A 13,156-nucleotide genomic window follows, 5' to 3' on the forward strand; every position below is an offset into this window, starting at 1 on the left:
TTGATTGTCGGCACGCTCTCATGTCTAACCCAGTGGGGAAAAAAATAAAACAAGATTAGATGAGAGGAGAAAGAAAGCGAAACACAAAGCGTCTGTTTCCTCTGTTATAAGCATCAAAGGGATGCCTGTGTTTTGATATCATTAGCTACAATCATATACACCAAGCAGGCGTGATAACATTTTCTTAGATTCTCTCAAATCTGAGGGATTAATCTTGTTAATCTGTACCTTAAATTCTCTCTCTGCCACCACGGCAGCACTATTATGAGTTATCTCCATCCTTCTGGCTGCCTAACCCTTCCTACACGATCTCAACACATCCCTTGGAAACAGTACACACTGCTCTGCTGCTCTGGGTGCATGTGGACCGACGTCAAGGAGGATGTTTACCCTCTTGTAAGCTCTTATGAGCAGCATGTACACACACGCTCTATAAGTCCTTCCACTGCACTGGCACAGCAAGTTTATGCCACACAAACAAATCCAGCCAAACCACCGAACATGCATAATACTCTCAGGCTTATGCAGGTGTGTGCATATGTTCCTGCATGCACACACAAGTATTAACACGGGCATAAGGGGGGGATGTAGTCAGCTTGATGTATTATTCAGTGGCCCCAAGTGGGAGGCTTTAGCCAGTGTTGCTATCACAATGTTTGTGCTCAAACACTGCTCCAACAATTAATATGGACTCACGATGAAAAAGGTGTCATGCTGAAGGACATCAGTCGCTACACTTTCTATGAGCACGAGAAGCTTGGAAAATATTTCAGTCTATTGCAACTTGAAGTTCAGAGAGTGACTGTGAACACACTCTGGAAATAAGTTCAATGTAAAGGGTCATATTTAATGCAAAGCTTTTTTTTCATGTTGAGTCAATATCAGGAGACAGAATAATCAAGTTGAAATGATAACTTTTATGCATAATACATCAATAATTAACACTTGAAACACACAAGTTTATGTCGAAGTTCCCCTTAACTTAAGATGTATTGGCTGAATTAATTTAATTCAATTCAATCAGACTTTATTTAAATAACTCACATTTACTCAACATGATAGAAAAACTTTGCTTTAAATGTGACACTTCTCATTGAACTTATTTAATGTCATTAGATGAAAAAATCACATATAATTAAAGTACTTAAAGGTAATGTAAGGAGTTTTTGACCAATAGTAGCACTATAGAGTAATGTTTTTCTGATCAAGTCCCTTTTTTGTGCATGTTGGTGAATACGTGGTTGATGAAAGACGCGTTCTTGCCACATGTTTTTAAGTCTAGAGGACCACAAAATGTGTTTTTGCAAGTAACGCTGAATGTGATCATGACTTTTCACAAAAAAAACTACAAGGGCACCTTTAAAGTCAGCTTTATAGGTATAATTATCTTTTTTCTAGTGTACTCTGTCAGCAGGGTATTCCCACACAAATGTTGCCAAGTGGAAAAGCTTGAGTCACTAACTTCGCTAAGAAAATCAGTGTGAGCTTCTACAGGCTTTTAAACTCGTATCTGTGGTCCTAATTAAAAAAAGAGGAAAAGGATCTGTTGGTAGGCTGTAGCTGTAATGTATCACCATCCTTGCTATTGATCTATGTGGGGTTGTTTTCTTCTTTCTCTTAGTGATTTTACCTGGTAATATTAGAAATCAAGGCGAATAGTGCATCATGTTTTTGTCTCTAGGGAGGCCCAAGACACACGAAGAACAACATGTTTCAAAGGACTAAATGCAAGTACTTCAGCAATACAAATAATTGCCAAGGATGCTTATGGATGAAAGAGAGGCACTTATTATCTTAAAACGGAAATAAATGGCTTTAATAACTCCGTCAATAGTGGAAAAAAACATGACAACACATCAGATACTGTTTCATGTAGCACATAATATTTTTACGTCTCTCAGTATATGTAGTCAATCATTAAGCCATTACATGGACAGAGGCTGCTGTATTTAAATACTGTGGATACAGTGGCTTCACACTAAAAGTCCTGTTATGACTGATAGAGTTACGTACATACAATTTACGGTAATAGTAACATTCATCAATGATTTCAAAAGTGGTGCTTTTATTGTTATTTTTTCCTACTCACATATTTTCAGTGTCATTTACGTAATTGTAATTTTGAGCTGGATCCTTTGAAAAAAAAATAAATAATTCAAGTTCTATTTTCAATACATTTACTATTTATTACTGAGTTTTTACAAGCCAATTACCAATTTCTGGCATGCCTGAATCTTAATGTAGGTCCAATTGAGCTTTATTCAAGTCTGCAGAAGAAGTTGATTGCAATGAATGGGTCGTCTTCTCCAGTAACAAATATTTACTGGATGAAGTACTGGAAAACACAGTGAAAACACTACGTACACTCATAAATAACTTCATTCATCGTCATCGAAAAAACCCTGTTTCTAAAACCTTGAGTTCCAAATCTCAAACTTTTAACTTTTATTCAAGCCTTTTTCGCAACTGGTCTTTGTAAACCAGTTGGTATTTAAGTCAGTCCACCATTCATTCAGCCAGTAACTCATTTAATCTTATCTATCTGTCTGCCAGTCAGTCAATATTTTCCTTGTCAGTCACTTACTAGTGAAATCATCAGCTGGCCTCAAAGTTAACCAGAGGATTATCAAATCCCTGATTTATTTAAAGGTTAAAGGTCATAATTTTTTGTTATCATTTTAAATCTATCCAACTATTAATGCATTAGCATTTGAATAAAGATGAAGAACAAAGGCTACATGAAGTAAAAGCATGTGACTTTCTTTCTCTTGCTAATTGCAACTGGGAGTTCAACATTTTTTTTTAAGCCCCTTAAAGCAAATTTAACCAAACATACCAATATGAGCAAAATTAGGTCAGAAGATTTCTTTCATATTAGGGAGCACTCCTTCCTCCCCTGCATATATCCATTTGTTACGTTATTTTAATTATGAAAACAAATAAAAATAAACATCAGTAGATTTATCGCACAATGCAGTAAAATGTGGAGGTTAGAGGAAATGCTTGTCGTATTTGTTTGTTTGCTGTTTTTTTTTTAATTTCTGGAGATTCTGTGACCTTGTGATGTGGCCTAACACCAAATGTTTGTTGCCTAGGAGATGGCTAATATCTCAATGTCATTGGTCCCCGAGGAGAGGAGAGGAGAGGAGAGGAGAAGTCAGGTGAGGATTTCTGCCATTTTTAAATAGCAGCTTAAACAGACAGTGCAACTTGTGTTGTGTTTCATGGGGAAGTACCAGAGGACAGCTCTGTTACACTGTAAAATAAGAACATTAGCTATGCATGAGTATATGGTCATTAATGCGAGTGAAAGCACCTAGATTAGCAAATATACTGTGTGCTGCTGTACTTGGCATGCACCAAATTGACTGATCTAATGAGGGAGACAGACTCTAATACATCCATTGAGCCGTCTATAGTGATGATTAATTTACGACCCCCCACCTTCTCTGATCCCCACCTCCCCACCACACACACCGAGCCTCCTCCCTGCTCTTCCTTCTCCCTCACACACACTCTCTCTCGCACGCTCCCCTCAGCGTCTGATGCAATCCGTTACCAACCGAGAGTGCTTTCCTCCCATTCAGACACAAAGAGAGCATGAGTGTTGTGCTGAGAGAGGAGTTGGGGGGTGGCGGGCGGAGGGTGGTGTGGCAGAGGAGGGTGTCCTGGATGTGCCAATCCTCGCCGTGCCCCCGGGGACACATACGGGATAAACACCAGATAAGCCTGACAAAGGCGGCAGCGCCAAGGCACAGGAGTTGGCACGGGTATGGGGGCATGGCATGGATATTAGCTCCGAAGCGCCCCCTGTTGGGGATAAATGGCACAGTGTGGGAGTGAAGAAGAGACAAAGGAGCCTGGTTACAGCTGAGGCAGGAGGTCAGCGTATGCCTAACTGAGCAATGTTCCCTCATGGCATGAAAACACTGACGGAAAGGGATCTGCAGGGGTTCTTACAGCTCGCACTGTCAAGTGTGGGGCAACACTGCTATTCTGGGAACAAGGGAAAGTGTGTGTGTGTGGGCATTTAGGACAGTGTGTGTGCTGGGAGCAAGCAGTGGAGACATGTGGAACGAGAGAAAAAACGTCATGGCTCATTAACACCATGTGATACATGCAACAGCCGCATGAAATCCAGTGCAGACATCTACATGAGATTTGTATTTGTTTTGCGTCTGCGTGTTTAAGAATGTCTCTTCTTCCTTCTCTCTGTCTCTCCTTCCAGGATGTTCAATAATTCACAGACAGTGTGAGTCGGGATTGGCTCAGCAGGGGGCGTACCAGCTGACAATATATTCATACAGAGCTGTCAAAATGAAGAGGAATGTAGATCCTGTAAATCTCTGCACTCACTCAAACTCCGAGTGTCATGTCAGAGAAACTCAACGTATATCTGTGTACACACTGTACAGTACGTACACACACCCAAACACACACTCAGGACCCAGTGTCTTCACACCTTCCTACCTCCCACACAATTGTTATTAACCGATCGTTCAGTGACTCGCACCATTTTGTTACTTGTTCAATGTTTTCTTCTTTTTTTTTTCTCTTTAAAGCGAAGTCTTAGCCTTTTTTAATTGGATAATTAATGAACAATAGTCACTTGTCAAACAGGAGAATGCGCCAAAGAAATGCAACCTCAGAAAAGTAAAAGACATCCATGGTAATTATAAGTGGGGTCATGGAAGATGGGGGCTAAAAATGGGAGGATAAAGTGCTCGTATGTTGACAAGACAATTAAACACACCAGAAACACTAGACTTTAAAACTTGCTAAATTGCATATTCCAATGATTAGCACTGAAATGTCATGTCATGTCAATCTATCACCTGTGGGTGATATGTCAGAAGTGTTGTCTTTTCCTGGTTTTAAAGGCTGCATTATAGTAAAGTGATGTCTTTTTTTATTTGTATTTTAACTTACCAGACTGTTCTACTTGTTCTAATACTTGTCTTTACCCAGTTCATCATTATATTCACATTACAAATGATTATTTATGATAAATCTCATTGTGTCAATATTAGTCAAAGTACCAACAGTCATCCCTACAATATTGTGGCAACATCGATATCGAGGTATTTGGTAATTTTATTGCCCGGTCTGAGCATTTATGGAGCGCTTTTGAGGAAATTGTATAATATCCGGATATATACAGTACATTGTGTAGCGCTATATAACCTAAAAACATCGCAATATTATTTTAAAGGCCACATCGGCCTCCCTTACTTCCTTGTCGAATGTTGCTTTAAAAAACAAGCGTCCATTACTGATGTTAACAACGACGGTTAACTGTTGTGTCTAAGATGTTACACAGCCACCCGCTACTGTAATATCCAGCGGCATTAAGTAACATTGAACAAATTGTCCACAGGCAACCAACGAGACTGGGGAGGTCTGATTTTTAAATAATTAATACATGCTAATTGCTACAAATTGTTATATAGAGCTCCTTTAAACTTGTGTTGAAACAACAGGGAAATTAGGAACAACCCTAGTTCACAGGACATGTATACACTCCAGTTTGACTAAGCTAATTTGCAAGCTACTAAAGAAAACGTGTTTACTATTGGAGGGATTGAACAACTCTAACCTACTTTAACCTAATTACAAAAATCTCCCAAAAGTGTTCATCTGGGTTGAGATCTGAAGGCCATAACACATGATTCACATCCTTCCCTCTCACATCAAACCATTCAGTGACCAGCTTGTGTCTCTGTATGGAAGCATCTGAATTCATTATGTTTCTACACTCCTTTTTTTCAGGTGTATTTACTTTAATCTATCACCTGTGGGTGGTAAGCTTTACCTTGAGGGTGCTTCTAGGTACAAAAAGTTCCTCAAAACACTATATATGCAGCACCAGTGACAAACGCTCTTTAAATGTCACACTGTGCGCCTCACGGAAGGACTTCCACCTGCTGCTCTAAAGTGCCTGAGTTTGCTACAGCACACTGCACTTGTGTCAGCAACTTTCCAGTGCAAAGAGTTTCCTGTGCGTCTGTTTAATTTGCACCACCGTTTGAATGACAATGCAATTTACGGCTTTCCAGTTCAAGAACTACAGAGTAAATATGAATAGAAGGAAGATTTCTGTGCTTGCTGCCTCAAAGCAAGATTTCTAAAAATGAGCCATTTGACAGCTAAGTGGTTTCCAAGGAGCCGTTTACTTGGATACTTAGCATTTGAGCACGGCTATGTTTGAGATGTAAGGAATGTTGCATCGTCACCAGCAGGAGAAGCTGGAGTGGGCAGACCGAGAGCTTGCGAGAGGGAACTACAATGGCTGAAGCAACAAGTTGAGCTACTGTCATCACACCCACCCCTCTTTTTACTCTGTTTCAGTCTGTCTCCCACATTGCCTGCACACTCACACAGCGTGACACTGACACACACACACACATACACACAAAATACCAGCCTCCCCTTGCCCAGAGAGAGCTGCGAGAGCTCGACTCAGCTCGGCTCTCACCTCTCACCGCCATTCACAGCCCCGGTTTTTTTAATAGTCTCACACCACGAGCCAGCCGCTGGAACATCAAGGAGAGGGGGCTCGACAAATACTGAATCACATAAAAGCCATTCACACTGGCCGGCTGTGTCACACTCGCAGGCACATGATCACACACATGGACTTCTGTGGTGTGTATTTCTCACTGCCTAACATATGTGAAACCTGCTGAGAAAGCCCGATGACAGTAGCTCAATGAAGCATGTGTGTGTGTGTGTGTGTGTGTGTGTGTGTGATGAAAGTTCTGCTTACCTGTTGGCCAAAGACTTTTCTTCCAGTTCATGTGGCTTGAAGAACCACTTCCCAATCCTCACAAACCCTTTATCCATCAAACATCTGCAGCAGCAAGGAGAAGAAGAAGGAGAAGGAGAAAGAAAGTCAGTCATTACACGTCTTTGTCAACATCTTCTCTCTCATTATATACAAGACAATGATTGAACGTGTTTGAAAGACGTGTTTTCTTTTTTGAAAAACAAAAAAATTGCACCATTTATCATAGCCAGAAACCAAAAAAGTAGAAAATGTTGTCGAATTTTTGTATTTCGGAGAGTCCTTTAACCAAATCCTGTAAAAAACCATAAAATTCTACGCACATCGGCGCATCAGGGAAGCTTTGAATCACCATAGCCGCTATATAATCAGACACGATGTAATTCAAAGTGCTTTACAAAGACATAGAAATGCAATAAAAATAAGACATTAAACAAGAAACTGTTAAAATTGCATTTAAGAGACGATACAAACAAAAAGCAGAAATAAATGGTTACAGATAAAAATGCTTTCAAAGAGAGGAGAGTGTAGAAAACGAAAATAAAAGCATATGATACGTGACATGGCGATTTTTGAGGCCGTAGCTTTTGGTGGTGATGTGTAGGATTATATCACACAGCTGTCTATTTCTCAATTTAAGACCTAAGTTACGAAATGTTTTGCTTATATGGGCAGAAGCTGTTCTATGTGTTTGTGTAATATGCAGCGTAAGTTGTGTAAGTTCAATCACTGGAGCAGAATTAACACACAGGAGCTGCAAACATTTTACGTATCACAGCTGCAGTAGGGGCCGTCCCTCTGCTCCTGCAGACATGTGGAGTTTATGACAGGTGCACAGGAAAAGGAAAGGTAATCTTCTTGCTAATCTGCTTTCCCCTAAGTGGTGTGCCCTCTTACACATAGCTTTCCAAAAACCTTTCCTTTCATCACATCAAAATCTGATCACATCAAACAGTTCGGTCGTCATGCTCCATATTTGGCTGTCCCACCATCTGTGCACGTCTTCGCCTCGTTTCGGCCTCCTTTCACAGACAAAACTCAGCGCTCTCGCAACTTTGACTCGTCTCTGTGAGCAGGTGCCAGTGAATTCCCTGCTGGACCCTCTGACCCAGGTCAAGGAATTACAAAATTATTTTATGGCCCTCTCTCAACGCAGCCAGGCTGAGCTACTCAAAGCTTTTCAGCCTCCAGCTCTACCATCTTTGGTGCATTCTTTATTATCATGTTTGGTTATCTGACCGAGGCTGCTTATTGAACATAAGAGCTCACTATTTCTTGGAAACAAGAACTTTTACAAAAACATCAACGAACAAATTGTATTTAATGTGGATGAGCCGTATTGTAGCCAATACGCAAACTGCTTAAAAAGGTCAGTAATGGCCCCAATACGAGTTCAGTGAATTAGATCAGTGCACGGTCACTACATGGGAGCCCTATCAAAGAATACATTGTGAGGGAGTCACTACATTACAGGCACGGAGCAACAAGCTGTGAGTGGATGCTGAAAAAAACCTGCAGGTCCTTCAACAGTTGAATTGTTGATTGACTGATACAACCGACTTTTCTATTGTTATAATGTAATATTCTTCTACCACCACAACTTTGGCTCTTAAAGGCCAATTTTGCTTCTTCTACCAGATGTGTTATGTTGCTTTTTAGCCACATAGGGTATCAAAACAAGCTGCAAACACAACATTTACATATTACCACTGTACAAAGTTTGTTTGGACACACATGTTAGCATGTTACATATCCAGAAGACACACGGCATTATTTGCATCCAGCTAGAGTTTCCTCTCCTTTTAGATTTGCTTTGGTTTCCACTGACTAAGGCTTTGAGGATAAATGTATGCCTATAGAAAACACTGCTGCAGTGGGCTCCTGTTAGTCAAACCTTAGCCCGAGTGTCAGACGGCCCACCTGCACAGTCTGGTAACTCTGAGACTTCAACCAACCACAAAACTCCTCATCTGCTTATTCCAGTTTTATTCTGAGAAATGTTAAAATTAATTACCTATACGACAGAGCTCTCCTAGCTTACAAGCCTTAATTGGTATCATGAGGAAATCTTGACTCTAGACCTTGGACTTCTTAACATTTGTGTTTTTTTTTCTTTGTGCTTCATTTATTTAAATATTTATAACTGCTCTATTTTCAATTGTTTGATGGAGACTTGATTAATTCAAATTGAATCGTAAATAATGACAACAATAATAACAGTCAGTGACAGAGGTCAATTTCATCTGTTCGATATGAAAGCGAGAGTGGAAGTGATCCCCCCCGTGTTGAAATAGTGAGCTATAAAAGGAGTTAGCTTCAAGGTAATAGGAAGGTTAATTCAGCCTGCCCCCTATGATGATCACTGATGCTTAACTTAATAGAGAGCAAATATGTGCTGCTTCATTTAACAGATGGCTCTGACTCAGAAAGGAGAGCTTTGGGTACTTGAGCAAGTGATTCAGCGCTCAGATTATAATTTCATTAAGGTGAAGCTGCTGCAAGAAATCTAACGATGTCTATTGAGGCGATATGAAGTTTGTTGTTTGTTTGGTGGATTTGGGGATTTTTAAGAAAATGCCATTCTTGGTCAATTAAGTGCCTGAATATACATTCAGAGTGCTTATTCTAAGTACTGATGACTTTCTACACACAATATTCAGGCTCTCTAAATCAAACACGCATCAGAAGTACACAATATACTTCCAGTTATTGTGATTTGATTTCTATTTCGCATGTATAATTACTTTATAAACACTACAGTACTATATAAAAATGTACTAAATAGTTTATACCACTCTATTATGCAGACAAAAGGGTATTCTTTAAGATTAAGTTGAATATTTGTCAATAACTTCTGCTATTAACACAACTTTATTATTACAACTGTACTTTACTATATTGTTTTTCATTATCTGTTTACAGACACAAGAGGAGTCAGTTACATTAATACACCTCTATGTGCTTACAACTACATTATAGTGTGTTATAAAGCCTTTACTATAGTGTATGTTTACATGCTGCTTTTAAATAAATGGGTTAAACTAAAGTGTAGAGTGAAAACAGTGTGTGAAGTTAAATTAATATAATATATTATAATGATTAAAACAATAAAAAATAGAACCCGATTCGATTTTTGGGGCCGATGCTGATACAGATATTGGCAGCAAAAAATTCCAATGTGGATATATCAGCCGGTATTGATATATTTTATATAGGCAGGGTATTTTACAGTTTAACTATAAACTATATCGTCTAAAATGACATCAGAGCAAACAGTAAACGTCACTGGAGATTTAAACTACCCCCCGAGCATCTTTTTTCTGAAATATAATCCATTAAAATAATTACAGGCGCAGATCGGACAACATATGCGCCAATACCAATATATCTGTAGTATGCCAATATTTATGTTTATTTGAAAATGACTTTTAAGTAGCGCAAATCATGCAAAAACCATAAAAGTTGTTCACGTCACTAAATGTGCAAACGAAGTAACTTTGTGTGTATGCCTCTACTGGAGGAACAGTTAGTAGTTAGTGCTTCTGATGATTTACCTTTCCAGCAGGTTGTGTATGGCCTTAAACAGGAGGGTCCTGCACTCGTAGGACAGCCCGCACTCCCACAGCCCCTCCTCAGCCACTGAAAGAGAGGGAAAATAATCATCAAATGATACGTCTCAACATTTTTATTATCTCTCGGTAATAAAAAAAGAAATAGCGATGATATTTTCCGTGACAGCGAAACATCTGCACACACCAGCTTGAGGACAATAAACAACACATTTAACTACATGTGTTCGTGGCTCGCTCTGTCAAAACATGCTGCATGTGCTGATGAGAAAACCTGTACATCATATCAGAAATTACACAGAAGATCTGTTTACATGCGTGTGTGTGTGTGTGTGTGTGTGTGTGTGTGTGTGTGTGTGTGTGCAGAGGGTGCTTGGCTGTACAGCTGTCAGGTTGGCTGCAGCGACAGCCCAGTCAAACCCCATGCAGTTGTCAACCTCAGTTAGGCGGAGAGTGAGAGTGTGGCTGTATCTGCGCAGGCGGACGCACACATGCTTGCGTGCTCAGGTTCGTACATGCACACCGAGGATAAAAACTCAACCCGTTTTTCTGCCTGTGAAATTCAAGCAGCCGAGGACAAACGTGGTCAAATCGGCTGCACTCTGCCTCTGACATGTCAGCAGCAGCTTCACATGTGTCAAATGTGATTTCTTTAACCCCCCGCGACCCTTCACCAGCACCAACCCCCATCGATGTCCTCCCAAAATAAGAACACACACACACACACACACACACACACACACACACACACAGGGGCCAGTTAACAGTGTTTCTCTTTGTTCTTTGCCATATACCTGCAGGGCTCCTGGAAGAACTGGAGGCTTGTGGGTGGGTGTTGTGTTTGCTTATAGGGTGGTGGCAAACAAACCAAGCATCACAGAAATACACAAGAAAAAAGGAATGAGAGACAGAGGCAGATCGCCTGGGGGATGGGTGGCACAAACCCCAGTGGAGGTTTTCTCTTTCCTCCTCTTACTCCTCGTCCTTTCTCCTCCCTGGTTTCCTCCTTTCTCTGTCTCTGTTTTGCTTTGTTGATATTTCCCTCCTCATTTTTTTCCCTCCTCTTCTTCTTCTTCTTCTTCTTCTTCATACCACAGTGAATGAAATTTCCTTACTCGCCAGAATTACCCTGTAACCATGGAAACGCTGGCGGTGAGAACATGGCGCCCTGGCATTCAATTTCAACACAGGTCCCTCCCGCCCCTCACCCTCCTCCTTCTCCTCCTTCCTCTGTTCTATTGCTTCCAACACCCCTCCACCACCACCACCACCACCTCCACCTCCTCCTCCTCCTCCCCCCCTTCCCTCATTTACTCCTGCTTCAGGGCTCAGACAGGAAGCTCGCTCTAGCCAGCTCCTCTACAGAGGAGGGAGATAGAGCGAGCACCACGAGCAGAATGCCAAGTCTCCAGCAAATCCAGCTCATTAGCTCTCACTGTCTCTACATCTCCCCCTCTCTCTCTCACTTCTTACTGCTTTCCCCACCCAGTCCGCCACGACCCATCTTCATTTACTCCAGTCATGACCAGCTCAACCGCAGGCTCTTGACCCCTATTAGTCCAAAACTGTGAATCCCCCATCCTCCCGACATTCCCGCCCAAAAAGCGGACAGCACACGCCCCAGAGACAGGGACTTAAAGGAAACTTTTCTACATGTGTTCTCCTAATTCATGCATCGGCATTTGTAGCCGCTAAAAGAGAACAACTACAGCTGCAGCAATCGATCATTTGAAGGTCATATTGATAATATTTGTATGCAAACAAGTCATTCTTCAAAAAATACTACATCTAGATTATTAGATTTGTGAATGAATCATTTTAAAATGTTTGTAAGGTTTGTAAAATGTAGGAATAGCTGAGTTCTACAGTAGACAAAGCGCCCTGCATGCTGTACTGCCCTTGTGTGAGCTTGCTAGCGTCAGTAACAACAATGTTGGCTAGCATTAGCAACCTTAACGTTTGCCGGCTAGGATCAGCAATATTAGCTAGCTAGCATTAGCAGCGTTAGCTCACTGGTAGGCTAACAGCTATGCGGCCAGCACACTTTACAGCCCTAATGTGAGCTAGCTAGCATCTTGGTACCTAGCATGAACAGCGTTAATGTTTGCTAGCTAGCATTCGCAACGTTAGCTCGCACTAGCAACAGGAGCTTGTGCAGAAACTGGCAACCACTTAAAGGGGCAGATGATTCGAACAACAGGGATGTTGTGATGTGAATGTAAAGGAAGGGGGGAGATGGAATGACACATTTAGTGGCTTGAGTCATTTTTTAAGGAAAAAAGTCAAAAATCTCTGATTCCAGCTTCTTAAATGTGAATTTTTCTAGTTTCTTCACTGCTCTCTGACAGTATATTAAATATCTTTGGTCTGTGGACACATTTCAGGTTGTCATCTTGGGCTTTGGGAAACAATGATCGACATTTTTCACCATTTTCAGATTTTTTTTACAGACAAAACAACTAATGGATGAGTAGAGACAATAATTAAAAGATTAATAGACAATGACAATAATCATTAGACGCCTGGGAAACATGCGATCCACATTAGACGCTCCTGTTTATATTGTAGCTGTCGGCGAGCCAGCTCACTGCACCATATCAACACATGGTGTAACAAATCACTCGTACAAGCATGCAAGGTCAGGCATCCACACAGGCATGCACGCACAACCACACACAAGCATTATAAATATAGAAAATGGAGTGTGAAATAAACAATGATCTGATACATTAAAGCAGCGGTGTCCCGTAGGGGTGTGTGTGACGTGCACACTCTGGGAAAATGACACGAAACTCTCATTTCC

General features: G+C 40.9%; 1 protein-coding gene across 4 annotated transcripts in view; it reads right to left on the reverse strand.

The window, feature by feature from the left end:
• Positions 1–13,156, reverse strand: part of LOC141005757 (mediator of RNA polymerase II transcription subunit 13-like) — an 86,192-nt gene that overhangs the window by 22,802 nt on the left and 50,234 nt on the right. For all 4 annotated transcript variants that reach the window (XM_073477763.1, XM_073477765.1, XM_073477764.1 and 1 more), the window contains exons 3-4: positions 10,339–10,423; positions 6,767–6,850 (exon numbers count right to left, since the gene is read on the reverse strand). In XM_073477763.1, coding sequence (XP_073333864.1) covers positions 6,767–6,850; positions 10,339–10,423 — 169 coding nt within the window. The remainder of the gene's footprint in view (positions 1–6,766; positions 6,851–10,338; positions 10,424–13,156) is intronic.

Source organism: Pagrus major, chromosome 12, assembly GCF_040436345.1.
Source record: "Pagrus major chromosome 12, Pma_NU_1.0".
Lineage (NCBI taxonomy): Eukaryota > Metazoa > Chordata > Actinopteri > Spariformes > Sparidae > Pagrus > Pagrus major.